Genomic DNA, 20,061 nt, shown 5'->3' on the forward strand with positions numbered 1-20,061 from the left:
CAGTGAGTTATGCAGACAGTTCATTACTTCTAAAAACGATTATCTGTTTATGGTACGTTGAACAATGGGAGATAGTTTTTACTATTAGGCTGATGAAGAAGTATTTTTTTTTGTTGCAGTTTCTGGATTTATTAAACAATAGGTTTATATTTTAAAACATCTATGCAACAGGTTGCAATGATTAAATTACTAGAAAGGGGTTATAGGTTTATAGTGGAAGGTGCAGTGAACTTAATGAAACGTGGTATTGTCTAGTGTCTTCTGAGTGGGAGTTTTCTTTTCCAGGATTGATGGAAGTCTACTACAGTATATGTTAAGGGAAAGTAGGAGACAACGTATCAAACTATTTTAAATAGATGCCTGGGATAAAATATCAAGGCTTACTTACGCGGAGTACGTGATTGTATTGGCTAATTAATGAAATATGACATTTACAGGGGTGACAGGAACAATAGAAGGGGAAACAAATATTTCCTATGTTGTTGATCAAGTAAACGAGAATGGATCATTTGATATGGGATCACATGGAGCAGATTTAGGGGTTAAATAATCATTGTGAGATTTAAAGAGGATATGGTCTGAAGGGTAATCAATTAAAAATACTCATGATCAACTCGAAGAAATTTGAGTGGTTTTCATATTTTGAGAGATTTTATATAATATTTTTATGGAGTAGTTATGGGGTATTAGATTGATACAAACGATTATTGATGAGATAGGACTGTGTATATCTGTATCATGTTTTGTGTGTACTTACTATCTTTGGATCATTGATTGTAATTGAATGTTAATGAAATGTATAATTTCTCTTCCAGGAGAAAGGGGATTTCCTTATCTCATTGGAATGTTGCCCAGAGCTAGGGGGAGCAGTTTAGTGAAGATAGGCAGTATTAGGTCGTAAAAGGGAGCTACCAAATTAACTAAGGCCTGGCTATTTTTGTTTGGTGTTTTTCAATTGGGTTTTTCAAATAAACACACAACACACCTAGTATGATGTTTATAAAGGGTTGTTATTTTGATTTTAGGTTTTTTTTAACAGGTCAAAGGTGATACGTCTTAAAGGAACACACAGTGAATTTTATGAAGTTTTTTTTTCTTTCTCTTTTTTGAGTGAGTTTTGGGTACAAACGTCATTTCTTATGAGAAGGAATGTCATGAGGACTTAATGTACACTTGGGATAAGTGACATTTATGAAATGTTTTGAATGTTGGTAATGATTAGTATACTATAGAATGGAACAATTCGTTGAATGATTTCAATGACCTCTGCACTCTGTCCTGACTTTCTAGTGTGAATTGATCACCCACACTGGAAATCCTAAAGGCCTGAGATTAGGACTTTAAGATCGTTTATTTTACCGAGTTGAGGGTAATTTATAATACTGAAAATTGTGAAGAAGTTTTGAATTTGGTAATAATATATATGATTCTAACCATAAAATAACAAATGAGAGAGAGAGCTTTCCCTGAATGAGGGATACCTGTTGCTAGTCAATTGTACTAATCTTGAATTACTTTACAGGATAGAAGGCAGTTAAGGTATTATCAAATGTTGTCATTTTAATTTCATTTATTATTTTGGTTTAATAGGCAATGTTAGTGTTTTGTTTTTGAAAGCATGAATCACGTTGTGACTCATGTGTTCAAAAGAGGGTAGTACTGATGGTATGAGGATTTATTGGAACATTTGCATATTGTACTAAGAATATGAGCAGTAGTAATTCATGTGTTATGGGTTAAATGTTTTAGGTGAAAATGTATTTGTGGTATAAGGTAGAATGTAGAGGAGGCATGTCTATGGAAAGAGTGACTACAACAAGCTGCAAGATGGGCACTTCCTAATCGAGGCTTTTCCTGACTGATAAGAACAGTGTAAAGTAGCATACTGTGTCTCAACTAACAATGTTCTGCAGACTTTCTTTCAAAAGGTGAAGGCTTCTTGGCAAGAACTAAGAGGATAATCTGGGCATTTTCTGTGCATGGGAGACTGTGTGGCAGTAAAGGATTACAGAAGTCAGAGCTGGACAGAATATAGGTGGAGTGGTTAGTACTAGCTGTTGCTGGCTACCTCAATGGAGGGGACAGTAGCAGAGAGAGATACCTGCATCTATTTGTCCCACTGTAAGAGGTAATAAAACAAATCAGAGGAGGAAGATGGAACTGCCACTGGGGAGCATTGTTTTTGTGTTTGTGTCTATGTCTGTGTGTCGTTATAGCAGTGAATCTTGAATTCCATATGGGTGCGATGCAAGAAGGACACACTACTGAGAGCGATGTTAACAGAAATTGGGAAGTATATTAGAAATTGGTATTAAGAATAATTGTTCAAACATAATAATTTGTCATATGGTAAATGTTTATATGGATTTATTGGATTAGAAATAAAATCAATTAAAATGTTATGTTTGTCTTCTGGTGAGGTAAATACAAATGGTGTCTTGATACATAGTAGGGATAATTTGGCCTAGAATGGTGTGAACCTAAATAAAAGTTACAACCTATGAACCCGCTGAAGATGAATATTAGAGGCGTTTAAGATATTTTGTAAAGCACCACTTCTACATGCAACTGGTCTACAACAACCAATCGAAGCTATCAAAGGATTATCTCATGTTTCTATCTCGAAGGAGTGGGAAAGGAGTCCACCATTGAGTGAGAATGGAGAAATATATGTTCAGATACAACATTTCTAATGTTGTGGGCAAATGGTTGGCAAATGGACAAGAACAATGGGTTGTAGAAAAGGTGGTGACTCGGATGAGACATTGAAGCTGTGACATTGTCATGGGCAAGTCATTTTGAAATGTGAAGATGTATGAAGAACATAATGAAGAGATGACAGAAGATTTAAGTGCCGGGTTGCTTAGCTGAGTTGATAATAAAAGTGGGTTTATATAAATTTGCTAATTTGGGTAGTAGATATATACACTGCTAAATTAATAGTATTAAGAATGCATTGAGATAATGATCTGTATTTATTATCAGGATGAGGAAAGTCATAATAGAATTATGGATGTTTATACTGTATGTTAATATAAGTGTACATTCTGACAGTTGTAATGGGTGATAAAGTTGAGGGTTTGAATTTTCATGGATAAAGTGAATCAATAAGGATTGTCATTTTACATTTGGTTGAGTTAAGTCATTTGGGTTATAATTTATAAGATGACTGAGTGATTTAAGTGAATCATTAGTATGTATTAGTATCATTATTTTCAAAATGAAGGATATTGATTGTACAATTTAGAACTGTTTTATATAGATAATATGGGTTAAAACAGTGATACATTATGGTAATGTCTTAGGATACACTTATATGATTTATTTTGAGTAGACATTGTTGAATCATACTGTTTGAAACATGGAAGTTAATGTGAGGTTTGTGACTGAAATCATGAATATGTTGATTAATTGGGTTGACAAATTAACATATTAGTAATTATATACATTTGAAGTATTGGGTGATATTGATATGGATGTTTAGAGTGGTACATACAGTGGGGAAAAAAGTATTTAGTCAGCCACCAATTGTGCAAGTTCTCCCACTTAAAAAGATGAGAGAGGCCTGTAATTTTCATCATAGGTACACGTCAACTATGACAGACAAAATGAGGAAAAAAAATCCAGAAAATCACATTGTAGGATTTTTAATGAATTTATTTGCAAATTATGGTGGAAAATAAGTATTTGGTCAATAACAAAAGTTTCTCAATACTTTGTTATATACCCTTTGTTGGCAATGACACAGGTCAAATGTTTTCTGTAAGTCTTCACAAGGTTTTCACACACTGTTGCTGGTATTTTGGCCCATTCCTCCATGCAGATCTCCTCTAGAGCAGTGATGTTTTGGGGCTGTCGCTGGGCAACATGGACTTTCAACTCCCTCCAAAGATTTTCTATGGGGTTGAGATCTGGAGACTGGCTAGGCCACTCCAGGACCTTGAAATGCTTCTTACGAAGCCACTCCTTCGTTGCCCCGGGCGGTGTGTTTGGGATCATTGTCATGCTGAAAGACCCAGCCACGTTTCATCTTCAATGCCCTTGCTGATGGAAGGAGGTTTTCACTCAAAATCTCACGATACAGGGCCCCATTCATTCTTTCCTTTACACGGATCAGTCGTTCTGGTCCCTTTGCAGAAAAACAGCCCCAAAGCATGATGTTTCCACCCCCATGCTTCACAGTAGGTATGGTGTTCTTTGGATGCAACTCAGCATTCTTTGTCCTCCAAACACGACGAGTTGAGTTTTTACCAAAAAGTTCTTTTTTGGTTTCATCTGACCATATGACATTCTCCCAATCCTCTTCTGGATCATCCAAATGCACTCTAGCAAACTTCAGACGGGCCTGGACATGTACTGGCTTAAGCAGGGGGACACGTCTGGCACTGCAGGATTTGAGTCCCTGGCGGCGTAGTGTGTTACTGATGGTAGGCTTTGTTACTTTGGTCCCAGCTCTCTGCAGGTCATTCACTAGGTCCCCCCGTGTGGTTCTGGGATTTTTGCTCACCGTTCTTGTGATCATTTTGACCCCATGGGGTGAGATATTGCGTGGAGCCCCAGATCGAGGGAGATTATCAGTGGTCTTGTATGTCTTCCATTTCCTAATAATTGCTCCCACAGTTGATTTCTTCAAACCAAGCTGCTTACCTATTGCAGATTCAGTCTTCCCAGGCTGGTGCAGGTCTACAATTGTGTTTCTGGTGTCCTTTGACAGCTCTTTGGTCTTGGCCATAGTGGAGTTTGGAGTGTGACTGTTTGAGGTTGTGGACAGGTGTCTTTTATACTGATAACAAGTTCAAACAGGTGCCATTAATACAGGTAACGAGTGGAGGACAGAGGAGCCTCTTAAAGAAGAAGTTACAGGTCTGTGAGAGCCAGAAATCTTGCTTGTTTGTAGTTGACCAAATACTTATTTTCCACCATAATTTGCAAATAAATTCATTAAAAATCCTACAATGTGATTTTCTGGATTTCTTTTTCTCATTTTGTCTGTCATAGTTGACGTGTACCTATGATGAAAATTACAGGCCTCTCTCATCTTTTTAAGTGGGAGAACTTGCACAATTGGTGGCTGACTAAATACTTTTTTTCCCCACTGTATAAATTGAAACATTTCATATACAAATACTATAAGCATTTAATGAGAACTAAAAAGGTGTGTAACATTAAAATATTGTCTCATTTACATTGTGTAATTTATTGACGGTCCCCAACTAGACCGGGAGATAGGCTATCCAAAGTCAAACCAACTTTGACACACCAGCTGGCTGAACCTAATTGGCGAAAGAATTTCGAAACTCTTCCCACCTGCGAACACACACGAAACACCCACATCAAACCACACACCCCGAAACCAACTCGTGTTTTAATTTATAAAAACCTGTTTTTGCTTTGTCATTATGGGGTTTTGTGAATAGATTGCCTGTAACGTAACAACATCTGGAAAAAGTCAAGGGGTCTGAATACTTTCCGAATGTACTGTAAAGCCTAATCATATAATGAATTATAGGATCTCTAAGAGTAAAACACACTGTTTTGCAGGGAATGTGAAAATCAGTATAGCAAAGCCAGCAGAGCATAAAGCCAGTGGCCTATTTCTCTGCATGTCTTATAAGACCAATGATTCAGGGTGGAAATGATTGTACACTCAAACACACAACATTGTTGTACTTTTTTTCTTCTTTATTCATAATAACCACCTGCCGATCAAGTCACCTTTTTCAGTGTAGCCTATTCTCTCTCTGGCGACAATTAAGAGCAAGTTAAAACAAAAAAATCAAGACAATTACTTAAATGATAACTCGAAAATGACATGTCAACCTCTTTACACAGACAATAAGGAAGATGAGGGCAATGCAGCATTTCTGTAAAATCAAGAGAAAATAATCATACAAAAAGGTTCATTTAGGAAAAATCTATCCATGTACTGTATGCCACTAGTTTTAATTAGTTGGGGGAAATTACATGCAAAAACATGGATGAGTTGAACAATCACGTGAGGTGATTGCGTAATCCTAAAGGTAAGTATTGTAACCAGTGAAACGTGTGAATTGAGAGGTATGGATCAACTGCAAATTGTCTAGGGGCTCTGGGGCTGTTAGTCTGCCTATAGCCTACAAACAGGGACCTAGGAATAGGTCAATGTATCCTACCATGGACACGCCGGTATTCAATCATTTCTCTGCTGTGGTAAATCATATCGAAGTTTGATAACAGGATGTGATGGTAGTAAAAAAAAGGAAGAAAAAAAAGGCTAAATTGTCTCTAATTCATCCGGATGGGTTATGCTCAGGGAAGGTGAGAGGAGGGCCCAAAGTAGTTTCCTTTCTTTGATTTTAAAGGATTGGACAAGTGAAAGAAAGTCACCAGGTAGGTTTCCAACAAAGTAGACTGTTGGAAGATCCAATGAGACAGAGAATGGACAAATGAGTTAAACCAAGATGTCCCAATATTGCATCAGTCTGCACACTGATTGACAAGTGAGAGTACTCTATAAAAAGTTAACTTCTCACACCGATATCCCTGAACCTTTACCCCTCCCCCCATCTCCCCTTAAGCCCTACTGATTGACAGACAGATCTCGCCCCAACAGACTTTGCAGAAATAATATTGTACATTATGATCAATTGCCATTGACCATAGACAAAAGTGATTGAACAAAACATGAAAAAATATAAATCATTTTGCATTCAAGTGATTGATATAGAAGGTTTAAGCCAGCAGCTTGCCTTTCAACTGACCAATGCTATGCGTTTTAAAGTGTAGTAGCTAGCTCTTAGTTGCTTCATAGTTGTGGATTCTCAGAAAGCATTTAAAAAACAACAAGCTCTTTAACAGTATAAGAAACAGAAATTACTTTGGAAAAAATGTTTTAAAAAGGGTGAATTTCTTCAAATGCTACCGATGAAAAGGCACAACAAAAGGTCCTGAGGTACAGTACAGCAGCCATCAAAACCATTTGGCGTTGCAAACAAGCTAAACAAATCACAGTAAGTGCTGCCTTAACCGAATCTCTCTCGACGCAATTATGCCACAACACCGCCATTTGCCCGCATAATTGCTACCGCCCTAATGGTCGCGTTCCAGGCCGACTACATTGCAGTCGTGCTGCACGCAGCAACCAACAACCAACTTAGCAGTTGGCCATAAGATTGCTACATCATATGATGAAGTTAGCTGTATGTTATAAACCTATCCAGGCATTATGAGATCTGGCAGGCAACCGCAATGTAGTCAGTCTGGAACGCGGCCAAAGTCTTGTCCTTGTGATCTGAAAGGCCCATTGGTCAGTGGCAGCGAACTAATCCAAAGTAGGCCCCAAGTTCACTTGTTCATGCAGCAATAGAGCACTTTTACAAGGCCATTAAGTCACAGAAAGAGATTTGTCGTGTTCCAGGCTGCCTATATTGCAGTCGTGCTGCTCATATCGACCAATGGTTCTATGCCATGTCTTTCATATTGCTAGATCATCTCATGCAGTAAGTCGATATGTTTAACACCTATCCAGGTGTTGTGAGATCTGGCTACTGGAATGTAGTCAGCCTGGAACAAGGCCATAAACTTACGTACAGCGATAACAAAGACCGAAAGCGGTGTGGCTTGGAGCCGTCTTGTCGCAAAACTGAGAGACAAAAGTTGAGAGATGAAGTGACTGACCGTATGAATAGCTGTCAGAAGTGGGCTCAAATCAAATTTAAGCACCTTTTAACACAGCCCAGACTTTTAACACAGCCCAGCAATGGGACTGGCTTCTCCTGGCTTGTGGTCTTAAGCCCCAGTAATGATCCCAGATCGGTTCACGCCACAGCCGTAGGAGTGGGCAAGAGAGCACAAATAGATCTGGGACCAGTCTATTGATGGTGTGCATGTGCGGTTTAAATCAATTTAAAACATAGGAAGACTGTATGAAAATGTTTTGTATGGCGACAATGAAAAATTGATCTTTGCTTTAAGTCTGCATATAAAAGTGACTTATCTGACCACAAGTCCGATTATTAAAAATAATTAAACAACTCTAAAATCGGCTGATAAAGGTTTGAGCTTTCGTGTTTAATACAGATAGACCTTTATGGTGTTTTAGGATTCAACATATTACATTCTACAAAATCAAGCTACATCCAGCTTGATATTAGACTTGTCTACACCGAATTAGGTTATAAAAAGAAACAGCATATTTCTGTTGCCCTGACACACTTGACCAGTGCTGTTTGTGTGTAAACAACAGTATCCACTACAATGATATGGTTAACGCTTCCGCTTGATTCAGCACTGAATAGCAGCTTTCATGAGTTCAGTCACCGAAGAAAAGAGAAGTGTGGCCTCCTCCATTTAGGACGATCAGCACGTTGAATCCCAAATAATTCTTTTAAAAACAGAAAAGGAAGAAATCCACATAAAATGCTTCGAATGCTCTGCATGTAAAAAGTCAATTTTACTCTGACCACGTTCTTAGCAAACCCCAAAGATAAATGACATTTTTACATTTACATTTTAGTCATTTAGCAGACGCTCTTATCCAGAGCGACTTACAGGAGCAATGACAAGTTTTGTTCTAAACCATGCTGCACATTTTTAAATACAATGGCCAGCTGTCCCTTTTTGATACTGTGGCTGACATTGTTATCCCCCCTGAACCACTCCCTGAATTGACAAAAATGTGCAACAAAAAAGGAAAAAATCCAGAGAGTAAGTTGGAACGACATGATTCAAATAAAATAAAAAAAGGAAATAGAAAAAAAGTAATGAAATTCAGGGTTTGATATATATATAAAAAATGTTTTTTTTTTTTTAAGACGCTTCAGCACCTGGATAGAGTAGAGAAGTTTGGCACTTTTTATTAGAGTCCATACGAAACATGATGTGGCTTTCCCCGACAAAGATGAACGCTGATCGTGGACCGCAATTTAACCACGAGGGTTTATAGGACGGGGTTGAGTGGGAGGGAGGTGAAGGGGGGGGGTCAGGGACCATATTCACAAAGAGCCTCACCGTTGGAGTGCTGATCTAGAATCAGGTCCCTCCTATCCATATGATCTTATTCATTTTGATCTAAGAGGAAAAACGTATCCTAGATCAGAACTCCTACTCTGAGACACTTTATGAATACGATGACTACGAGCCCAGATTTCACATTTGGGGTGGGGGACCTGATCCTAGATCAGATGATGCTGTTGGTGCCCCGGAGGCCAACGCCGCGGGCAAACTGCTCCAGAAGGCCTGTGATGGCGCCGGAGGGGCTGGGCGCGCTGGACTTCAGGCCCACGGTGGAGCTGTAGGCTGCCAGGAACACCTCCCTCACCGCCTCCAGACGAGCCTGACGCTCCGAGGGGGACGGGCACCTGGGAGAGAGAGGGAGGGGGAAGGAAAGAAAGAGATGGGGAAAGAGAGTAAACAAGTTAGAGAGGAGGGGAGAGTGAAGTCAGGGAAGAGGGAAGACAAGATGAAAATAAAGAAAAGGTCAGGGTACGGGCGAGAGAAGAGGCGCTCCATCTTTTAGTTATGAAAGAGGGACACAGTGTACTTCTAGTCTTAACAATCGCAGACTGCATGCTTCCTCCTCTATTCCTCCTTCTCTCTTCCCCCTCTCCCTCCCTCCAAATCAAGAAAGATAGATGTAATTTGCCCATGCCGCCTTGTTCTCGGGACACACTCAATTTGGCAGCAAGATCAAGCCGAAATGGAAATGTGTCCCCCACTGCGAAGAGAGGGAGTCTGGAGAACAAAAAGAGATGAATGATAAAGAAACTCCTTCCACTCTTTCAGTTCTACTTATACCTCCGGTTCGCAGGGGACAGAGAATGATGAAGCAAATGTTCCATACCCTAGTCTGACGCAACCCCACCCACTAGGTACTGCAGGGCAGACACAGCACGCGCACACACAGAGAGCGAGAGCTCAGGCCATCAGTGTGTATATGAAGTCTTCCTAAACAGTCTGCTGAACACTGTTGTGCAAGTGTAGACACACACAGACACACCAGGTACCCACGCACACATCCTCCCCAACAGACGCTTTCTCCGCTTTGTCACTCAAACACACACCAACTCTATCCAACCCTGTAGGTGTGTGACACCCGCCCAACAGGAGGCCCAGCCCCCGCCCACTGAGCCCTGCCACTTCCTCCTCTCTCACAAAGGAAAGGAATGGGGGAGAGAAAGGAGGTGAATAGGGAGAAAGATATTCCGGAGGGTTAGAGATGTGCGTGGCTGTGTTCCGATTCTCTCCCACTATGCCGAAGGGTACACTCGTACATTCCCCCTCGTGGATTTAAAAGGAATATACTGGTGTGAGGAATATGGTGATAACTCCCTCCAGCCATGCTTGCACCAATCCAATGCACGAGGGTGGGTGAACGATTGCACACTTCCGGGGAAAGGTCGAGAATCGGAATGCGATCTGTGTGTGCATCCCAAATGGCACCCTAATTCCCTATATAGCCCACCTAACACTGGTCAAAAGTAGTGCACTACATAGGGGAATCGGGTGCCATTTTGTGACACAGCCTGTAGACTCACATGCGTCCGCTGGGCCCCTCGTCCTGGAAGCTAAAGGGGAGGGGCGAGTCGTTGGCGGCGGCGGCCATGGCGGCGGCGACCTGTCCGTGGTCGTGGATGGAGCCGCACCCCGACACGATCTGCCAGCTGCCGTAGTCCGTGGAGAGGGAGGAGCCGGAGCGGGCGTACTCTGCCGCCAGCCTGGCCAGAGTAGAGAGAGGAGGTGGAGAGAGAAGGTGGGGGGGGGTGGAGGGGGGAGGTGGAATGATAGGGGGCGAGAGTGGGAGACAGGAGACGGGATGTGCAGAGAGAGAAAGAGGGAAAGATGGAGAGAGCGGGGAATAAAGCGAATAGAGAGAGAAGGAGAGGGGAAAGTGAACGAGCCAAAGGAGAGAGGGGAGAAGAGAGAGAGGGGAAAAAAAAGGAAATTCAATTGGGAGAGAGGAGAAGAGTGAGAGAGAGTCCAGCAGTGAGCTGTGAGGTCAGTGGGGGGGCTTCACGGCTCGGGGTCGGGACCTCAGTGGCAAAAGTCAACGGTCAACTGCAACGGTCAATGGACAACACTCACGTCAATCCAATACGACTGTATTAATCCCCTCAGGGGGAATTAACAAGGCAAGTCAACATGCATAAAAACGTCACATGGACATTACACATAACGCATACCCCAATGTTAGTGGAATGACAATGAACGGAGTTTGAACCAAATACCAAAACACACACACGCACCTTCCATTTTCATGCAAATTGAAAACGAACAAGGAGCTCTGGAGTAAGAGGAACTGTAGTAATAGACTGGTGAGACACACACACACACACAGAGACACACACACACAGGGCTGTTACAGTGACCGTATTACCGCCACACCGGCAGTCACGCGTCATGACGGCAGTCAAATTCCATGTAACCGTTTAGTCACGGTAATTAGGCTTCTCCAAGCTCTGATGTTGCTGATGGTCATTAGTAGCCTACCAAACTTGCTAACTGCCTGGTACTCAGCACTCTATTGTCACTCTAATAACTCTGACATCAATGCAAATTAAATCGAAAATCTAATCAAACCCTTCATGAGTGCCCATGAGCTCATGTTGCGCAACATTTCTTATAGGCTATGCAATTAGGTGACAAAACAGAGTGATGGCCGCTATTAAAAAGAGGAGGATCCCATCAGCTTTATCTAGGCTTACTATATGTATTCATCAACTTTCCTAATATTAAGCACATTTCTACGCTTTACAACAGGAGTATAGCCTACCTGGCTGCATTGAAAATGAACCATGGGAAAAGCGTCCTCCATTCGCTATTTAAGTGCATAGTCCTCCATTCGCTATTTAAGTGCATAGATTACATACATTTAGTTGTTTTTTTCCCATGCCCCTGTTCTGAGACAGGTGCATGATAATGGTCCATTCTAAATCAAAACTAATATCACACATATATTATTTAGTATATGTAAAGACAACATTAAATTAAGAATAGTCTGATGGGTGACAATATTAGCCTATCACTTGTGAATGATGTATTATCACTTGTAAATGATGCCCAGCTTGTGCATGAAGGCAAGAAACAGCGCATACCTTTTTTTTGCGACTTTTCAAATCATAGTCGCACACCCTCATGTATCCTAGCCCATAGGCTTATAGGTTTTGATAAGGTTTGTATCACAACTAAAGTGGCCAAATAATGTCTTAAAATTAAGCACATTAATCCGCTTTACAATCCGCTTATTGGCATACATAGGCAGCGTGTGAGTTTCAAGTTTGGGGAAGATAATTTTCACCATAAAAATGCACCTTTATAATAGGGGGCATTACGGCCACACAAGGGGGATGCCGCCGGGAAATTCGAGACCTGGTGAGAATATTATCAAGTGCTTGTCAAATTGTGAATGAGAGACTGATGAAGTGTGTGCAGCTTGCGACTTTTTTCAAATCCTCATTAGAGTCCCATCATGCAGCCTTAGAATGTATTAAACATCAAAACACATGGCCCAACATTTGTATCACAACTAAAGTTGCATAAATAACTAAATTAAGCATATAGGAGGACCGGTTTCTTTCTTAACCGCTCAACACAGAATAGCCGCATGTGCGCACTTCAATTGAAATCGTATTGAGAAAATATACTTTCTATTTTATTAAGCTATGTTTAATTGTATTCTTCATACTATAAAATTATAAAAAATTATGCCACGGAATTCTAAGTAAATCTTGTCTGCTAAATTAACTAGCGTAGCCCACAGCCATTTGGCATAGCCAGATCAGGACCTAACATACGGACAACGCATTATGCTATTCTGTTCTTCTGAAAGACTACATTTTCTTCATATCATGTTTGTTTAGAACAGTCTAAAATAAATAATGGATTTATTGTGACAGTGTAGGCTATATTAAATGGATTTACTAGACTTTTTAAAATGTAGATGTTCCAAAGGTCAGCATCAGTGGCTTGTAGGCTATGCGTGGAAGCCAGGAGATGCTAAACGTGTTAATGCAAATTAACGGTCAATTACAGCGAGACCGGCAGTTATTTGCTTGACAATCAACGGCTGACAAAATATCATGACCGCCACAGCCCTAGTCACACACACACACACACACAGAGACACACAACCGTAAGTATCCAGAACTCCTCTTTACAGAGAAGGGCGTTATCAAGCAGTTCTGTGAGACCAACCGTCACACACACACACACACTACTGAAGAGCTAGAATGCAGGTCTGCTCTGTCACACCATTAGAAAACACAGCCTCAGCACAATGTCTCAGCAGGGGATGCGTGTTTGTGCTCGAGTGTGTTATCCCTTACAAAACAAGACGAAAACCCGTCAACTTCTGCAAAAAAAATTTTTTTAAGGTGTTGCCAGTATCAAAGACTAAACATTTATTTCCTTCAACTGACCTAGTCATGTTCATGCTGGAAAGTTCTGCCTAGGGCTTGTAGCCGTAAAACTGAGGTGGCATTGGCACGCATTAAATCATTAACATTCTACTGTTGTCCGACATCAATCTTGTCCTTGTCAATCACAAAGCTTCACAGAAATGCTTTTAATGGATTTATTATCTCCATTTAAATGTGTGTAGATCTGTCCTTGAGCAGTTATTGTCTATTGTCACAGAAATGCTTTGGCATTTACACTACCAGTCAATAGTTTGGACACACCTACTCATTCAAGGGTTTTTCTTTCTTTCTTTTTTATTTTTTACATTGTAGAATAATAGTGAAGACATCAAAACTATGAAATAACACGTATGGAATCATGTAGTAACCAAAGAAGTGTTAAACAAATCAAAATATATTTTCTATTTGAGATTCTTCAAATAGCCACCCTTTGCCTTGATGACAGCATTGCACACTCTTGTATATTTTTTTCTTGACGTTGAAAGGGTTAATATTTATATTCCCTTATATTTAGCTAATAAATTATTGGTTTCTAACTTAGCCTACTAGCAATTTGTAGTTTATCTGTCTTTAGCCAAAATAACTGGTGAGGAGTTCGAACGGAGAGAAAGCACGCGCGTGATGGTGTGATCACATCCAACGTGGATCAAATAAAGGCAATTTTCTCAAATAATTCTGCTGAGGTTCATCCAGGTCAGAGTTTTTATTTCTTTACATGATCAGAAAGAGCAGAATCTAGTGTTTTCTAGCTACATAAAAAACAAATGAGGAAATCTGCAACAACAACAAACATATTCTAAATACAACTGTTATATGACAGCGGTTCCGTGACATTGCCAGGGACCTCACGATATTATCACGATACTATGGTGCCGACACAATATGTATTGCATTTCTCACGATTCTTTATGTATTGCGATTCGATACTGTGATTTTATTGCAATTCGATGTTCCAAACATATTGCTCACCATATGTCTGCTGAAGAGGGACGAGAGAGCCATGAGTTTTGATCAGTCATGGAAATAAAAGTGCTGAAAACAAATTGTCTCCAGGAGTTTTGGTGCAGGTACAGCCAACTAGCGTTAAAATAATATTGAGATATTGTCAAAATGATACTGTATCGATTTTTTTCCCCCATCACTATTATATGGGCGGCAGGTAGCTTAGTGGGTAAGAGCGTTGTGCCAGTAACCGAAAGGTCGCTGGTTCTAATCCCCAAGCTGACTAGGTGAAAAATCTGTCGATGTGCCCTTAAGCAAGGCACTTAACCCTAATTGCTCCTGTAAGTCGCTCTGGATAAGAGCGTCTGCTAAATGACAAAAAAAAAGTAAAAAAAAAAGAAAAAGAAAAAATATATTCCATTATATTAATTCTTACTATAAAATATAACTGGGTTGACTGTGATCAAGGCAGGGGAAAGTATACTGAACAAAAATATAAATGCAACATTTAAAAAGTGTCCCATGTTTTGTGGGGAAAAACTCATTCTGATTGGCTGGGCCTGGCTCCCCAGTGGGTGGGCCTGGCTCCCAAGTGGATGGGCCTATGCCCTCCCAGGCCCACCCATGGCTGCGCCCCTGCCCAGTCATGTGAAATCCATAGATTTGGGCCTAATTTATTTATTTAAATTGACTGATTTCCTTATATGAACTGTAAATCAGTAAAATCGTTGAAATTGTTGCGTTTATATTTTTGTTCAGTATAAGTCTTGAACTAAGAACTAGTGATTTAATTTGCATGGTGCTGCCATGTAGCCTATAAGCTGCACGGACCAGTAACATAATTAAACTCAAAATATACTATTCTATTCTTTTGAAAATAAATTACCATAAAGTATGTCTGTAAAGGGTATGTGTGTCACTGCAGACAGTCATACACTTGGTTAGATGTTCTAATTTAACATGCAGTTATTCACCTTTCATTGCAGAATGGCAAACATGTAACAGACAGATGCAGTATGCAGTCAATCCATTTACAAAGACAGAAAGAGGGGGCAGACGGACAGATAGAAACGTGGCGTCCCTCTCATCATCGTGGTCGGAGCCCATCAACTGCGACCGACTGTGCTTGAGGTTGTTCTAGCAATTAACGCCACCTGCTGCACACATACACAGAATCCCGACCCCACCGCTGTTCTGTCTCTCCCTTCCTCTGTTCACTCATTACTTTCATACTATCCCCATCTGAATAAACAGAAAATACAGAATATACATCTTTTAAGTGGACGTTTACCTTCTCCCGGGCACAGACATAGGACTGCTGCCGGCTCGTGTGAAGCCCTGCTCCGATTGGTTGGAGGAGGATGAGCTGGAAGACTTGGCCTCTTGGCTGAGGGGGTGGGCCAGCCGCTCGGGCAGGGGGTCGGGACGGTTCCACAGCACCGTCTGGGGGGACGAGGTGTGTCCCTTCCTCCTGGGGGGCCACAAAAAAGGAGAGTTCAATTTGGCTTTAGCGAAACCTTATTTTAAGGCAGGTTGGTCCTCTGTGGCTCAGTTGGTAAGAGCATAGAGCTAGCAATGCCAGGGCAATGGGTTTGATTCCATTCTAAGACAAGGCACTCTCCATAGAACCATACTGGACTTTATTAGGTTAAAGAGCAACTGCCCCTAAAAACCAACTTCTCATTTAGAAAACAGCCTGTGGCATCAATAGGAGTCAGAAACACATATTCTACTGTCAGAATTGACTAGAAAGTGTAAATAGGATAATTTTGGTCATAAAGTCAGTCTCGTCCGAAACGTTAATTAAGGTTGGGTTTGTTTCAATCCTGTCCACATGCCCACAGCTGGCAGCACAAAAGTAATCATCAATTCGGAGTGCAGCTGCCGTAGTGAATTTGGGTTTACTTTCAATATCCCTATGGGGCTAGTTAGAGACCATTGGTAAACTATACAATGTACATGGGAAAATATATTACATTTCCAATAGCTCCAAATGTCAATAACTTAACCCCTTACACTTGTGGGAACTGGCCTATATGGATAGGGCTAAATTGAAATGTTTCTTCCAGAAGAAATATGAAAAGCATAACCATGGTATCAATTGAAAGGGAACAGTTTGGAGATTATGGGAAAATGATTAGACCAAAGGTGAGGACACAACAGTTCATCTGACACAAGACTGAATCCAAACATCACTGTTTATTTTATGTGCATTTTACATTTACTGTACTTTTTGCCACATTTGTTGGTAAAGAAATCTGAAAATACTCTGGATACATTCAGTAACATAAGAATATTCTTGGGAAATGTGGGGTAGGTGCATAAGACAAAGAAATGACAAGGGTTTGAGTGAGAGGACACACTGGTGTCTCCAAGTGGCCACACACCTCTCCAAAGTGTGCACAGTTCCTAAGCAATTTTAATGCACTTTTATAGTCTTCAACTAGAAGGTGCTTTTTTGAGCTCTCCTAGCTGTGCCGTTAAGGAACTAGAGCAAGCACACTTGTAGTTGTTTTGCTTGGAATATAGCCCTGCATCCCCGCCTTTACACAACTACTGTTGTTGTTTACGCAATCCAAAAAAATTTCATTATATATCGCAATCTGGGTCAGGTGGGCATGATTTGAAAGCTTGTTCTATTGCCAACATGACTAGCTAAATTATAAAATACGATCGTACAGTGTTAGGCTTTAACAATGCATTTCAGAGAAGCAGATAGTAATTTTGGTGTGCAAAGAATGGAGTCATGAGTGCATTCAGATGCGTGGTATGCAGCAAAAGAAAAATCACAATACAACAAACATAGGCTCATTCTGTTCAGGACAATATGTCATATTGTAACTACACCCTGAGCTCTGACGTCATGTATAGTATGTTATCTGCCATTTTCAACCCGTATATGCGTATGAGTGTAAATGGCTACAAACCTCAAACCAACTATAAATTGTAGAAATGTCATATTGAAAGCATTTAATGAGAAAACTAAAAAGGTGTGCAACATGAAAATAGTGTCTAATTTACATTGTCTAATTTATTGACGGTCCCTAACTAGCCCCGGAAATAGGCTATCCAAAGTCAAACCAACTTTGCCCCGGTCGCACACCAGCTGGCTGAAGCTAATTGGCTAAATAATTTGGCTAACTCTTCCCACCTGCGAACACACACGAGACCCTCACATCAAACCACACCTTGAAACCAACTCAAGTTTGAATTCAGTCATGGCCGCTAGCATTTCTTAACGAACCAATCTAAAATGAGGCCAAATCAGGAACTGCAGTCGCCCTTTAAAGGAATACACGTCCATGTGACATCCCTGATACAGAAGGGATGTATACAAAAATTTTAGGAAATGCTTTGGCCGGGTCACACTGATTTCCAGAGAAAAGGCGAGGACTCACCAGCTGGAGGCTCCCAGATACTGGCCGGAGAACAGGTCCACGGCCTCATTGGTGAGGCTGGAGGCTCCGCCCGCGTCCTCCGTGATCAGAGAGAAGTCACTGCTCAAACTGGTCACGCTGCCCCTGGACTCCCTGGACTCTGCACCAATCACACGGGAGACATTGGTTAGCGGACAGGCCCTTCGACCAATCACAGAGGAGAGATTTGAGGACAATTATAGGCCACAGATTCATTAAAAACATGATGGAAGTTCGGTTGCCTTGTTGTTCAATTTTGCCTGGAATGTTGGCTATTGTTGGTTTATATGCATGTATGATATTACTTATTATTATTTATTAAACTTCTATAGCCCTTCTATTACAAAAATAATCTCAAACCGCTTGAAAAAGCAAAACAAACAAGAATCAAATACAACAGCTGTATGATAGAGTAGGTCTGGATTACAATTTTCAGCCAAAGTTGAAAGTTGAGTGTTTTAACCCTCCAACAGATGGAGCGATAGTCAAGAGGGAACATCATTGCTTTTGCAGAGGGAGGATGTGGTCAACGGGAGGAGATGAGCAGGTCATAATCAATTTCGTATTTCATGAAACCACACAAATTCTTAGCTTTAGGCAAACAATAGCCTATAATAAGCCTTTTGCCAGATACAGTACATAGACAATATCCATGTCCGTTTAGCCTTCTGCGTTCAAAGCGTTGTGCATCATGTTGAGGGGACAAGACATAACAGCGCATCACGTTACATCAGAAGTGTAGCGCACAGAGGGAATTCATAAAAAGGGCATATGCCGCTATTTGCAGCTTTTCAAAAGTTTCTTCACAACTTATCATGAGTGCAATGTATCACATACACTTACATGAAACGCCTACATCAGAACTGTAGCGAACAACAGGAACTCTTACAGGGTGTGTTTTTTATGTCTTAACATACCACCACTGCACTCACAATGTATGAAATACAACTCTATCCTCATGTAACATACAGTGGGGAAAAAAAAGTATTTAGTCAGCCACCAATTGTGCAAGTTCTCCCACTTAAAAAGATGAGAGAGGCCTGTAATTTTCATCATAGGTACACGTCAACTATGACAGACAAATTGAGAAATAAAAATCCAGAAAATCACATTGTAGGATTTTTAATGAATTTATTTGCAAATTATGGTGGAAAATAAGTATTTGGTCACCTACAAACAAGCAAGATTTCTGGCTCTCACAGACCTGTAACTTCTTCTTTAAGAGGCTCCTCTGTCCTCCACTCGTTACCTGTATTAATGGCACCTGTTTGAACTTGTTATCAGTATAAAAGACACCTGTCCACAACCTCAAACAGTCACACTCCAAACTCCACTATGGCCAAGACCAAAGAGCTGTCAAAGGACACCAGAAACAAAATTGTAGACCTGCACCAGGCTGGGAAGACTGAATCTGCAATAGGTAAGCAGCTTGGTTTGAAGAAATCAACTGTGGGAGCAATTATTAGGAAATGGAAGACATACAAGACCACTGATAATCTCCCTCGATCTGGGGCTCCACGCAAGATCTCACCCCGTGGGGTCAAAATGATCACAAGAACGGTGAGCAAAAATCCCAGAACCACACGGGGGGACCTAGTGAATGACCTGCAGAGAGCTGGGACCAAAGTAACAAAGCCTACCATCAGTAACACACTACGCCTCCAGGGACTCAAATCCTGCAGTGCAGACGTGTCCCCCTGCTTAAGCCAGTACATGTCCAGGCCCGTCTGAAGTTTGCTAGAGTGCATTTGGATGATCCAGAAGAGGATTGGGAGAATGTCATATGTCATATGGTCAGATGAAACCAAAATAGAACTTGTCGTGTTTGGAGGACAAAGAATGATGAGTTGCATCCAAAGAACACCATACCTACTGTGAAGCATGGGGGTGGAAACATCAAGCTTTGGGGCTGTTTTTCTGCAAAGGGACCAGGACGACTGATCCGTGTAAAGGAAAGAATGAATGGGGCCATGTATCATGTGATTTTGAGTGAAAACCTCCTTCCATCAGCAAGGGCATTGAAGATGAAACGTGGCTGGGTCTTTCAGCATGACAATGATCCCAAACACACCGCCCGGGCAACGAAGGAGTGGCTTCGTAAGAAGCATTTCAAGGTCCTGGAGTGGCCTAGCCAGTCTCCAGATCTCAACCCCATAGAAAATCTTTGGAGAGAGTTGAAAGTCCGTGTTGCCCAGCGACAGCCCCAAAACATCACTGCTCTAGAGGAGATCTGCATGGAGGAATGGGCCAAAATACCAGCAACAGTGTGTGAAAACCTTGTGAAGACTTACAGAAAACGTTTGACCTGT

General features: G+C 41.0%; 1 protein-coding gene across 4 annotated transcripts in view; it reads right to left on the reverse strand.

Moving 5' to 3' along the window:
- Positions 1 to 8,789: 8,789 nt before the first annotated feature.
- The window catches only part of LOC311138606 (phosphatidylinositol-3,5-bisphosphate 3-phosphatase MTMR14-like), a 32,093-nt gene continuing 20,821 nt past the window's right edge, over positions 8,790 to 20,061 (reverse strand). For 2 of the 4 annotated variants that reach the window (XM_084173361.1, XM_084173362.1), the window contains exons 16-19: positions 17,735 to 17,873; positions 15,628 to 15,807; positions 10,515 to 10,694; positions 8,790 to 9,338 (exon numbers count right to left, since the gene is read on the reverse strand). In XM_084173361.1, coding sequence (XP_084029487.1) covers positions 9,158 to 9,338; positions 10,515 to 10,694; positions 15,628 to 15,807; positions 17,735 to 17,873 — 680 coding nt within the window. In that variant the 3' untranslated portion in view covers positions 8,790 to 9,157. The remainder of the gene's footprint in view (positions 9,339 to 10,514; positions 10,695 to 15,627; positions 15,808 to 17,734; positions 17,874 to 20,061) is intronic. The other 2 variants (XM_084173364.1, XM_084173363.1) reach the window with 1 other exon arrangement.

The sequence above is a fragment of the Coregonus lavaretus genome (assembly GCF_964263955.1).
Source record: "Coregonus lavaretus genome assembly, chromosome: 12".
Classification (NCBI taxonomy): Eukaryota; Metazoa; Chordata; class Actinopteri; order Salmoniformes; family Salmonidae; genus Coregonus; species Coregonus lavaretus.